The sequence below is a fragment of the Oryzias latipes genome, chromosome 16 (genome assembly GCF_053564925.1).
Source record: "Oryzias latipes strain Hd-rR chromosome 16, Olatipes_Hd-rR_3.1".
Lineage (NCBI taxonomy): Eukaryota > Metazoa > Chordata > Actinopteri > Beloniformes > Adrianichthyidae > Oryzias > Oryzias latipes.
Genome location: NC_136252.1, coordinates 2,016,343 through 2,029,699, shown reverse-complemented (window position 1 = coordinate 2,029,699; position 13,357 = coordinate 2,016,343). Strand labels below are relative to the sequence as shown.

General features: G+C 40.7%; 1 protein-coding gene across 4 annotated transcripts in view; it reads left to right on the top strand.

Annotated features, from left to right (window-relative positions):
- Positions 1-13,357, top strand: part of ptprub (protein tyrosine phosphatase receptor type Ub) — a 318,361-nt gene that overhangs the window by 194,288 nt on the left and 110,716 nt on the right. For all 4 annotated transcript variants that reach the window (XM_078932872.1, XM_078932871.1, XM_078932870.1 and 1 more), the window contains exon 9: positions 8,828-8,937. In XM_078932872.1, the coding sequence (XP_078788998.1) occupies positions 8,828-8,937 (110 nt within the window). The remainder of the gene's footprint in view (positions 1-8,827; positions 8,938-13,357) is intronic.

The following is a 13,357-nucleotide window of genomic DNA, read 5'->3' as shown; positions in this document are numbered from 1 at the left end:
AAGAAACAAACTAAACTACATAGACTACTATTAAAACAAGACACACAGGTGTCTGAAGGTCTGCTGTTTTGATTTTCATCAATGATCATAAAGTTTCATCCAAGGCCAAACTATTCTTAGTCTTGGTTTTGTTTAGGCACTTTACATTTGAGTAGAGCAGCACCAGGACCAGCTTAGCAATGGTGACAAGTTACCGGATTCTCTTCACCATGTCCATCTGTCTTGACGCGTTACCTGACTTTAAGCGGCTGCTAAGTTAAAACCCCAAAGCTAAAAAGCTAATGAAAAAACAAACATATTTGGAAAGTTCCTTTGGAGAGAAAAGAGTCAGAGAGTAAAACAAAAAAGAAAAATAAAGTAGCTATTTACAGACAAAACTAGGAGTTTTCCTCAATATACATATTTATTGAGACGATTATTCCCACGTACCAGAAGCCGCTCTTCTTGATATCGTTCATCAAATAGTCTGCAGACGCAGATAATTAAAGTAGCGTTTTTTGCTCCAATCTTTTGGAATAAAGAGCAGAGCTGTAGCGTGAGCTCCACCTAGTGGCCAAACTGAAATGCCCTCCAGGAGAGGCAGAACATAATGATCTGGACATTTCTGTTGGAGCTTCTTATGTAAAAACACTCTATGGTGTTAAAAATCTCATTGGTTTATTATTTCACTAATTCATTTTACATTGTGTGATCTTTCCCAGATTAATATAAATATCTTTAAAACATTTATGGATTATTATTATTATATTTCTATACAAATGTGTCTAAATGTGTAAGCCCCGTAATTTCTTTTTAACCTATAATAAGGTACTTTTACCACTTACTTTGTTACAAACTGAACATTTGTATTTATTTTCAGAATTTAATAAAATAAAATGGGTGCATTTAAAAATGTTTGACTTCTAGTACATACAGTATGTCAATATTTGATCATTTACTTCTTAATTAGCTCTACTCTAAAAGAAAGTCACGTCTATGTTCAGAGATGTGCTTTTATCTGGTTTGTGTCAAACTTCATGGTTTCTGCATTGATGCTGTTTGCATGTCTACGGTGCCTTTATTCAAACCAACAGTTGCTGCTGCGATGTTAGCCACCTCATTTGTCTCAATGAGGGGCAGCTAAATAACAACAACAACTGTTTACGCGGCACAGCCTGCTAATGTTCAATATTATAGCAGACTGTCGCTGCCAGGCTCATCTCATGATTTATTAAACAGAGGAGTGGGTTAAGTAACACATTTTAACCTTGCTGATGGTTGAATTAAACAACATCTATTAGCAAGGTGCCCCTGTTAATATTAAAGCAGGTAATTATTGCTAGTGGAGTTTATTTAGAGTCATGTGGAAAAAAAAAAGGTGCAGCCTCAAAGAGGGATCTCATTATTTCATCTTTTTTGTGTCTTACATCTTGATAATCCAGCATAAGATGAAACACAACTCCTGAAAAAAGTGAGTCAATAAAACTTAAGTCAAAGTCAAGAAAACCTGAAATATAATTTACTGTAAAAAATTGTACCAGCCAGGTTTTGCAGACTGAATGCACCTGATCATGTATTTATGATGGCAAGGACCTTAATAAAAGGCTGAGGTAGTCTGCTGGTCAGCAGCAGTAAAGTTTATGTCCACACAATGTCAAGGATGACAGACAAGAGCAACGATCTGAAAGTAGCAATTCTTACTGTCAGTCAACTCGAGTAGGGATATAGGGCCAATCTTAAACAATTTCCAGTCCACCCTTTCACATTGAGAAAGATTGGTCACAAGTGGACAACATTCAAGATGATCCACAGAAGTGCACGCTGCAGCCATTTCACAAGGCCGTGCAGGAAATCAGGCAGCTGAGTTTTGTTTCCTGACAGGACAATTAGAGAAAGACTGGTCGAGTGTGACGTGAATGGAGGGGTTGCTAAAGGGAAGCCTCTTCAGCCCTGACATGACAATACTGGCAGCACAGTCGAGGTTTGCAATCTCGCATCGGAGCAACAAGACATTTTATTTAGACATATGACCTCCGCCTTGTTCGGCTGCATTTGGTGGTAGAAGGTTAATGATTGGGGTCTTGTTTTGCATTCATAAAAAAGCAGACATCATGTAGTCAAACATTTTTTATACAAAAGTATTGTAACCCTTGTGCTATCTTAGATGACCCCCCCTTCCATTGACGTGTTCTCCCTACCATGACAAAGGTGGATAAGGGTGGAAAGATTTCATGTAATCCATGGACACCAGTGAAGATCACAAATCACTGAAGAAAAAAGGTTCAGAGCACTGTCTAGTGGGTCTAGATGACCCAACTCCCAATGTTAAAATGCCTAGGATAGCACAAGGGTTAAAAGAATTACCAATCTGCTCTAACTCTTTTATTTATAAATGACATTGTTGCACAGTGGCCTTTTGTTTGCTGTTGTAATGACTGAAAATGATTGAGACTAAGCTAAAAACCCAAAGAAACAATGACCAAAAAGACAAAGCTCTGTGATAGAGTGTCCGCCCTGTGACTGGAAGGTTGTGAGTTCAAATCCAGGCCGAGTCACACCAAAGACTCTAAAAATGGGACCCAATGTCTTGCTTCTTGAAACTCAGAATTAAGTTGTTGGATTGGGGGGGGGGTGAATCCACCAAATGGTGTCTGAGGCTCACTGCTCCCCCAGGGGATGGGTTAAATGTGGAGAACAAATTTCACACACCTAGTTGTGTGACTACTAATAGTACTTTAACTTTAACATGTTCTGAACTAAACAACCCTAAGGGATAAGGGACCCTCAAGGTAAAAGCACTGAGTTGTCTGTTTTATATGGATTTATGAAACAGACTTTATGTCTTAGTTAAACATGAAGATAATCCAGAAAGAACAATGGTCCACGCAAAGCCCTCACCTCGAATTGGTGTAAACGGGCAAAAAAAAAACAAAAAACAGAAGCAGTTTTGTAAACAGGTATGGCTGCTTTGATGGTCTTTTAAGCTATTTAACAATAAATAATAGTGATTACTTTAGATGTTAATGAATGATGGAATGTAAAAAGAAGGAGGGAAAGTGCCCAGTCATGTCCACACCAAGACCCCCGCCGTAGCAGCAGCCAGGAATCCCCCAACACCCGCAGAGTAGCAGTTAGAACACAGCCACCCCCGGGCAATCACCTCTGCCACCCAAGCCAGGGCCACCAGGGCCGCCACAGGGGCCCCCAAAGCCCGAGAGCAGGGGGGGGGCAGACAGTGCAAGCTCCAACCCAACCAGGAGAGCAGCCTCCCCCCGCAGCACCGGAAGGGACCAATGCTGGGCCCCGCCCCAGGAGAGCGCCCCTAGCCCCAGACAAGCAACCCTTCACCACCCAGGAGTTCTGGGCATCCCCCCATCCCAGGCACGGGCCAGGGCCCCCAAAGGGACACCCACCCCACACTCCAGGCAGCCACCCACCCACTCCAGGCAGCCACCCACCCAGTCCACAGTTGGTCGAGGTGAGGGCAAGGCAGGGGCCGGCCACCCCTGCCCAGGAGGAAGACACCCAACAGCAGTGGGGTCCACAAGGAGTGTGATAACCATGGCCTGACCAGGCAAACCCACAGTTGGAATTTGGAGAAGGCCAGCGCTCGAGGGGAAGGACCAGAACCCACACCACAGGGACACAGACACCCCCAGGCTCAGATGTGATGTGATCCCCAGTTCTTGGTCTTACCAGAGAACTCAGGGATCCCTCTACTTGCGTGGAGAGAGGACTGCCGGGCCCAGGAAGCCAGCACCCAAGAGACACGGCCGCTGTTGCAGAGGGCCTTGTACCCTCTGCCAGGGATGAGGTAGGGACCACTGCCAAGTAGCTCCTCCCCCCAAGCTGCATTGCAGGCTGATCCCCCCCGTTAATTGAATGAGCGCAAAGACAACTGAGCGAGTGTACTCAGGAACTGAACACAGACGTGCAAGCGCAATCCTAACCGAGCGACAAACCCCCAAGTGTTCGTCACTTGGGGGTGGTAACCTTTCTGCTTAATCTTAAAAAAAAAATGTGTGTCAAATCCGGCGAGGCAGCGGAGCGGGACTTTCATTTTTAAGAGCAGGGGTGTCTAACTGCAGCTCTTGAGAAGCATGCAGCTCTCGGCTAATACGCGTGCAGCTCTTTGCCTCTTATCATATTTTCTATATAGCGTATTTTCACGGCCTTAAGGCGCTCTTAAAAGTCTTAAGTTTTCTCCAAAATGTACAGAGCACCCTATTGTGCGGTGTGTCTAATGTGTTGTTGTGTGACTTCGGTAAAGAGGACAGCATGAGAACAGTAGGGAAGGAAGTGAGGATATGAAAGAAGAACCCCCTCCAGTAGTACAAAAGTGTAGGTATGTGCATGATACAGAACACCATCGTTTTGGAAACCCTGTAAATGCCGCCTGCAAAGAGCCATGGTAAGCAGAATAAAACACGTGTAACCCTTGTGCTATCCTAGGCACTTTAACGTTGGTAGTCGGGTCATCTAGACCCACTAGACAGTGCTCTGAACCTTTTTTTTTCAATGATTTGTGATCTTCACTGGTGTCCATGGATTACATGAAATCTTTCCACCTTTGTAATGGTAGGAATAACACCGCAATGTAAGGGGGGGGGGGGGGGGTCATCTAAGATTGCATAAGGGTTAAATCTCAGGTCATTCTGTTTTGAATACTCATTTTTAGAGAGGTGTGTTGAAGTAATCCTATTTGAGATTTCTCTCTTTTCAGTTAAGACAGTTTTCCACCTTTTAACTGGACTATGCAACCCGTTTATATTCATCATTACCAAGTTTTCAGACCTGCTGTTTATTTAGGTAATTGTTTGATTAGCATGTTTAGACATGTGGTATGGACCCCCAAATTCTTCAGTAAAGGTTAAACAAAGAACATATTCATGTACAAACGCAAGAGAACAGAAGAATCAAACTTAACAAACGTGAGCTTCCAAGGTTAGAGGTCTTTTGGTTAAGACCCTGTTGTGCCATTGAAGGCACTTTCCTCATGTCACGGGGTGGGAGGCTCGAGAGCCGGTAGGACCCAGATGCAGAGGCGGAGGCATGTGGTTCAAGGGCAAGGGGTTTAATTATAACAAAAAAGCGCTGCAGAGCAGGATTACAAAACAAACAAAACTTACGTTGGCGTGGCTTGGAACTAGGAACAAGGAACAAGGCATGAAGACAGGATGACAGAAAACACCATGACAAAGCTAATGGACCAGCACAGGAGGAAGGCAGAGACAAGACTTAAATACAGACAGGGCAGACAAGACACAGGTGAACACGATCAGGGCAGATGGGGACCAAAGGAAGTAAAACTCAAGAAACCAGACAAGACAGGAAACCCTTTCAAAATAAAACAGGAAACAGAACCAAACAAGACAGAACAAGAACTAAAACGAAAAACAAGACACAACAAACTCAAACCATGACACCTCATCAAACAATGAAGGGGACTTTCAATGACTTTGGCCTCACTGAAGAAGGTGCATTCCAAAAACCATTCTGTAACTTTACATTTCCCTCTAAAGCAAAATGTGTCTGTAATACTTTATATTAAGATTCCATAACAAGCTTCGTTAACACATTAACAAGCATTATAATAGAATTTTTAGGGTCTTAGTTAGACATTTATTAGTACAATAAGTCTTATAATGTTTGTATGTTTAGTCTGTTTTATTGTTATAAAGTTCTTTTCACAAGCTTTATGCTTTGTGGTTGTTTATGGTAAAAACTGTCCTCACTTTAGATGAGGTGCTGCAAAACAATTAAACAAACTGTTAACAAAGTTAATTAATTCATTTGTAAAGCTTATAAGCAGTTTAGTGATATGGATTTTGAAGACAATAGTCTGACTTTAGATGTTAATGAATCTTTTTAACACTTTCATGTATTTGCATTACATCTATAATGCTAATAAATATCTTACTACAACCCCAAACAATAATAATACTTCTTAATTTGTTAACAAAGGTTGTTAATCTTATTAAGTTTATTAACACTGACACATTTGGTAGGCATCAATAATGCCAATAAATTTATTATTAGCATCTTAAAAACATCCTAATAATAATGCTTGTAAATGTGTTAACTAGGTAAATTAATAAACATTATAACACTTTTTGTACTAAAAAATGTTTTATTAACACAATAAAAACTCTATTATAATGCTTGTTAATGTGTTAACACAGCTTGTTAAGGAATCTTAATTTAAAGTGTTACCATGTCCACTTTGATGTCCACGTTCTTTTTAACCATCTATTTACTATGAAGTACTCACTGATGGATTTTTGGATCAAAACATTCTGATCTTCAGTTAGGCTCAGTCCTGAGCTTTTTCCTTGTGGCCTGGACCAGGCTTGCCCCTTTGGTGGTTCTGCTCCAGGTCGGTTTTGCTCCAGAATGGTCTCTGGTGATTTGACTGTCAGTGAGAATCCTCTCCTGGACATGTCTTTCTTCAGTGGCTTCCTCCACTGTGTTGTACTGTAGATCTTGACTCTTTATATTTCACTTTCTGTCTGGCAGAAAAAAAGAATCTGGATCTGGATTGTCTTGAGGGTTCCGTGTAATTCAGCATACTCTCTCCTCTTCTTTGGAATTAAAGGGGTGGGGGGCTGGGGGTGTGGTCATGGTCCAGGGTCACTTCTTTACCAATTACTATGAATCTTTTCTTTTGCCATCCCTTTCAAATGATGATTTATTTCGCTTTAACACTTGATATACGCCACTATTAAGCGTGGGGGGGTCTTTGAAGGGCCGGGGGCCCAGAGAGTGGTGGGCCAGTTTAAGGTGACGTCCTGTGTCTAACCTACTCTATGCTCTCGTGTAGCAGGTTCTCCACAGAAGTGATCACAGAGGGCTTGTCTCATTCTGCTGCCTCTGGAACCCCGTAAATCTGCTTTCTATATCCTACAACTTGTCCTCAAACTTTATTTGTAACATTATGAGTGCACTCATATGAATTCCTTCTCAGTTTTTCTCGATTCCCTCTGCCTCCTTCAGTCTAGAAGTTGTTTTGGAAACGTCCTGTCTGATAGCCTGTAGCTGCTCCTTGTTTTCTTTTTAAAAACCTTTTAGGTCTTATAAAATGACCTCCATTTCTGCCATGACTCGTTGACTCTGATCTCTTTTCTTTGCCTCGTCTCCGCTTCCCTGCGTTTTTGGCATCGCTCAAGTTAGCCATATTTTTGGCCTTGTAAAAAATCGTACTTCGCTTAAGACAGACTCTGGTTTAGATGTTTATCTTTTCCCCTCTAAATAAGACGTTAACCAGTGCATTGTTTAACTCTTGAGGGAGATTCATGGCTTGTTACTCTGGTTAATCAGCCATCTCTTTGGTGTACCAACCAGAAGTCCCCAGACCTTTTTTAATTACCTCAGCTCTTCTTTATGAGACGTTTTGGAGAACCCAGATGTTAGCAAATGTAAAGATCTTGAAAGATAATAAAATTTAATTAATTAGCTTAAAAAATGTCCCAAACATGCTACATGGGTTAAATGGTAACTCTATATTGTCCATTGGTGTGAATGTGAGTGTGTATGGGTGTGTGATTGTGGCCCAGCAACAGACTGGCGACCTGTCCAGGGTGTCCTCTGCCTTTACCCACGAGAGACCCCGAAAGGGACAAAACGGGCTTAGAAGATGAATGAATGGATGAATGAAAAAGTGTTAAAAACAAGAAGCTAAATTAAGACATGACTCTATCAACCTTTAACTAACAGAGAAAAAATAAGATCACAAAGAATATTTAAACTGAGGACATGATGACTAGTTAGGGATTTTAAACTTGAATTAGATGTGCAAGTGAAAGGGTAAAGGAAAATAGAAGCTGACTAATCTAGCTGCCTATCAACATGGGTGGAACCTGAGGACCAGGAAAGATGAACACAGAACCTCACATATCTGTTATGTCTTGGTCATAGCTCACATAGCTCATAGATCTTCTGATGTTGATAAAGCTTTAAAAAAATCTATGATCTTGTAGATACAGCTCACATTAAAGCAGGCAACCTGACCAATCTTAGGCTGAATTAATATTACATAGGTTTTTTTTCCTCTTTTCTGATGAAAATTGTATTAAAGAGAAAGCTTAGGCAATTCCTGGATGAAATTCTGCACCTCTCACTCTTTAGGTTTTATTTTTCCTTGGGCAGCAAATTGTCTGCTTGGTGGCTGAGGGAGAAATCAATGAAATCCATAAAAATATCAAAGCCCAAAAAATTGTCTGTAGATTACAGCCAGATAGAAGCACAAGATCAAGAGAAAACTAGATGAAGTATCTTCTACTGCTTGGATAACGATGAGCATATTGTATGTACAGAGAGAAAGACTGCAGCGTTTTAATAAGCTGTTTTGTCCTCCAGACTCGAACTCGTTTTAAACAGTCAGCTTCACTGTTTGGCTCTTGCTGTAGCCTCAGGCTAGAATCTCTCACAGCTGTCTGCTTCTGTAAGCTGCTCACTCAGATCGCTGGGACACAGACGGCCACTGTACGGCCCCAAAACATCAGTATGCTTCGACGTTCGTGGTCCTATTCCTCAGCACTTGACTCAAAGCGGCTATTTTGTCCTTTAATATATTAAAATATTGACAGATTATTGGTATGAATTTCTTATACTACTGTAATATTTATATTTTTTTATGTGAGTTATAGATACATAATTTATGCAGCTCATAAATGAACAGACTCTTTTATCTGATATTCCCTGCATGCTCGCCGCGGCTGCCAGAGTCTCGTGTGGCGTATTGTTCTGAGCCACTGTGGCGTTAAATCCTGTCATATTGACAGAACTGGCTCATGGTGGGATCAGCACTTCAATTTCTCTGACAAATGTTTGCTCTGACAATTTCCCACAGTTCCCGGAGGTATAGCACCAGAGTCGCTCACCTTCACCCCGCTGGATGACATGATCTTCCTGAAGTGGGAGGAACCTGTGGAGCCCAACGGTCTGATTACTCAATACGAGGTGAGGCGGCATTTCCATCTGCATTTAATGAAACTCATTTACTGCCCTACTTCTGTCTAAGAGCTGAAGCCGAAAGAATTCTAAATAAAAAAGACCCTCAACTGTTCAAGTCCCAAGCAATCACTTTAACAATGCAGGAAAAAAATCCATATTTTGACACCAAAGGGATTCTCAATGATAGGTGTGACTAAAGGCTTTGTGTCTGTGAGAACGTGTTGGGTAGCATGTATACTATTACGTATTACGTCAATTAACACCAGGAATCTCTTGGAACAAGCAGAAAAAGTATACAATATGTAAAGATAGTAAAGTAAAGAGTATAAGTTGCAGCAGTAAAAAAAAAGAAAAACCTTTGGGAGAAAAGTGCAACGCGTTTGAACCAATCCACCTACCAGCGGAATGCTGCGTTCTCACCAAACGCGATGCACTCGCCAAAGCTGCGCACACTTGCTCCTTTTCTACGCCCAACATATCTGATGCTCAATGCTTGTCCAAAAGTGAACTATAAATAAACTTGATGCTCTAGTTGTGTTTGGGAGAAGCTACCGCTACATGGAAGCACTGACTGTATCTCTCATTTACGATGCATGGCAGACTCGGATGGCGTTTGTATTCTTGAAGAGGTCTACAAAAACATCGGCAAGCACATCTCCATGTCTGGGTTTATCAGATCGTTAATCTTTTTCTTTGTTTGGTGAGGTTTACCTGCAGGAGCTGCATCTGATTGACAGCGTTTATAGCTGTGCTTCTGTTTCTCTGTAACCCAGTTTAGAGACTTGCTGTCTCTCACTAGTCAGAGGAAGAAAAAAACAAAAGTAAGGGGATATTCACATGTATAATCTTAAAACACCTGTGGCCATTGCTGAACATTTTTCTTCGCCGCTCCTATTTTAAAAACTGAAAATATGTGTTTTAATGTAGCCACACTTAAAATGTTCACTGTGCCACTTGGTAACCATTCCAGTTTTTACAAATACCCCTTGAAATATGTGCAGCCAACACAGGAGAAAATTGCCTTGGACACACTTAAAAGATGTGCAGAAAATGCAGCAATGTACACTTTGGCCACACATATTATGTGTGGCCAACATCAATTTCCCTCAGTTTTTGTGGTTTGTCGCATGTAAAATTTGTGCAAAAAGTATCAGCCAAAAAAAGAAAAAAAAATGTCTCAATGAAAATAAAAAATATTTTATAAAGTTCAGGGGGGAACAATCATCTCCTACATGTTTGCATGGCGCTTCTTCTTCTGTGTTGCTGTTAGTAGCAAATAGTGACACATACACCTAAAGTGCCCTCTAGTTGGTTGTTAGTGTGAAACTAAATAACTAAAGACTAAAAGTGAAATAGCTGAAGGACAAATAAAGACTAGCAAATAAAGCTTAAGTCTGTTGTTAGTGGGAAAATGACAAATACGAGCCATTCCTTATTTTTTTATTAAACACATATAAGTCACTCCTGAGTATAAGTTTCCCCCCTGGCCAAACTATGCAAAAATATGTGACTTGAACTCTGAAAAATACAGTAATCACCCAAATCCACAAGTTCTACATGCTTTAGACTGAAAGGTATGTACAACTTCTGGAAGTACGAACCCTAATAAGGTCCAAACGGTGATAGTTTTTTCATGTTGTTTTTTAAGCAGGGTGCTGTGGTTGACTGGTGTGATGGGAGATCGTCACGAGCCATGGAAAATTATTCACTTTTACCTAATTGGTCTAAAAAACATTCAGCATTGCCTGGAAATCTGCTTGGTGTTCATCCAAACAGGTGGTGGTTTTACACCTAGTTGGGAGAAATATAATAGATCATAAAAAACTTTTTTCTTCGAGTTTATTTGACTCTAATTCAAGACACTTTGATAAGATTTATGTCAAGGGAAAAGTGTTTAGATGTGTTTTAATGTCTACATATAAAGTAAAATCTAAATTTGCACTTTTTAAAGCGGCTTTGGGGCGGTGTGTGAGTTTTTCAAGGCAGGAATGCCGCTCAGTCCCTAGAAACCGTTCAAACAATCACGTGGATTTGTGTTCCCAGTCATGTCCCGACAAAAAGATGGCTGATGTTATTCCCACATTAATGTTTAGCCAAGCTGCAGATTGCAGTTTTTCCCACATGGATTTATGTCCATCAAAGGCTAAATGTTGTTAGCATGTGTTTGTTAGCCTCTCCTAGTCCTGGCTTCTTCCGGCTCTGTTCTTCAACAGAAAAAGCACTGACCACACGGATTAAAATTAAAATGATGAGCGACAGGCGCTTCATAATAACCGTAACATTAATGAAAGCATGTTTAGAAGATCATCTCTTATATTACCGAGCTGCCACATATATGTATGTAGCCTCTCAGTGGAACTCATTTCCTCTTCCAGTATTTCACACACGACTGCACATGCCTAAATGATATTCCGACCGACAGGGTGACCCATGTGAACGTTTGTTATAATCGGAAAAATCTTCTGGGTCCATGTGCACAGTTGAATTCTAATCCGACCATTGATCCGATCAAGATATTTTGGACATGTAACCGTGGCTTATGGTGTCGACTCGCAGAGTGGCGGGGGGCGTGGCATCACGATGGTATCTCTCTGTGATGGTATGGTCCACTGCCTTCACCAGTCTGTCACAATCACACACACTTACAGTCACACCTAGAGCCTGATGAACCTATGAAGCATGTTTTTGGACAGTGGGAGGAAGCCGGAGTCCCCGGAGAAAACCCACGCATGCACGGGGAGAACATGCAAACTCCACACAGTTGGTGGTGGAGTCAAAAAGGTCAATATCAGAACAGATAAATAGAAATTGAGGGAAAATATGGATTTGAAGGATGATTTAAAGCAACAGTCACACATTTGTAAAGTGTAATAAATCAATGTTTGTCTGCAATAATCAGTTTAGAGTTGCAAACCTTAATTTTCTGTTCTTTGAATCTAACTGGAAAAAAAGAGGAAGACAGGTTTAAGGTAAACAGATGACTTTGTGACTCCTTCCTGTAACTGTTCGTTGGGTACAGTATTTTTAGTTTGTCGAAAGTTAAAGCTACATAAAAGCAAGCGTCTGCCAATTCCAGGGAGGGATAGAGAAGCACCAAAATTGTTCCAGGGTATTTGGAAACAGTCTTGTGAATGCAGCTCAGGAACAAGAGAGAAACTGTCCTTAGAGCTCGTCTCGAACCAATCTTATGTTCTGTAGGGCCTGGATTCAAACTACTAAACTGGAACAGCTGTTCCCACTTCAACAAAGATTGCTTGTAATTAAATATAATCAGGAATGAAACAAGCATTCATTTCTTGGCACCGCAACCTCTGACTTCATTAAAAGGCTTGATTTTTTTTTAAACAGGCTTATGGCTCACGCAGGAACAACTGAACATTAACAAATAAAGCTTAGGTCTGTTTAGATTGCAAGCCATGGGAAACTATTATATATAGAAATTATAGGTTCATCTTGAGAGCATAAATCTTTGATCACCTGTGATGAGTGGAAATAGTGCTCCATCAAATTTCTGAGAATTTAACCAAAAGATAGGAAATCTTGTTTTTTTTCTCTTTTTGATAGAATATAGTCTAAAACAGCTCAGTTTACATACCAAAACTGACTTCATTGAAATAGCGGCATGTATTCTTCTCGCTTGGATGATATCTGCTGTGAAAATGTATTCCAGTCTCCCAAAGGCTCCTGGAAATCAGAAAATTAGGATGATTGAAAGTCGTGCAGCCTGTAAACCGAAAAGAAATCCCTGCTTTATTACATGTGGTCTTCCAGAAATGACTTGGACAAAATCTCAACCCTTTTTTTTTTGTGCATGTGATTGTAATTTAAGAGTTAAAAGAACAAGCTTCCCTTCAGTTAGTGTCTTGAAAAATGGGACCAAATCAATGCTTTCCTGAAAAAGCTTCCAACTCTCCCACTGGCGCTCATACTTATTCAGAATTCTGTGTCCTTTTCTCTCTGATATGATCTTCAAGCATGGAGCAAGCCAAAATCATCTCTCCATCTCTGCTTCACCTCTGTACTTTGTCTGAAATCTTTGATTTGATTTCCTCTCTGTGCGGTAAAGTACTTTGGATTGTGTTGGGAAAGTGCTTCATAAATAAAGCTGAAGTGCACTGAGGAGCTGTAAGTACACAGTTTATGGCTGAGCCACTTTGCAAACGTGTTTCAACTCTAAACTTCCATCTGGTGCTCAAACATGCATGTACTTAATATGTCTGCTTTGCAATTTAGCAGTCATACCTGGGGACAGAAAGAAAAGTTGTAAGAAACAGACAAGAGAAAACCAAACAAGGATGTCCAGACTGCTGCTGACAGCGACACTGAGAAGAAAAAAAGTGGGGATTGAAAAAAGACCCATTTATTGGAGGGGAAAGAAAATGTATCAAATCTTTTGTCAAATTCCATTACGTATGACCTAAAACAG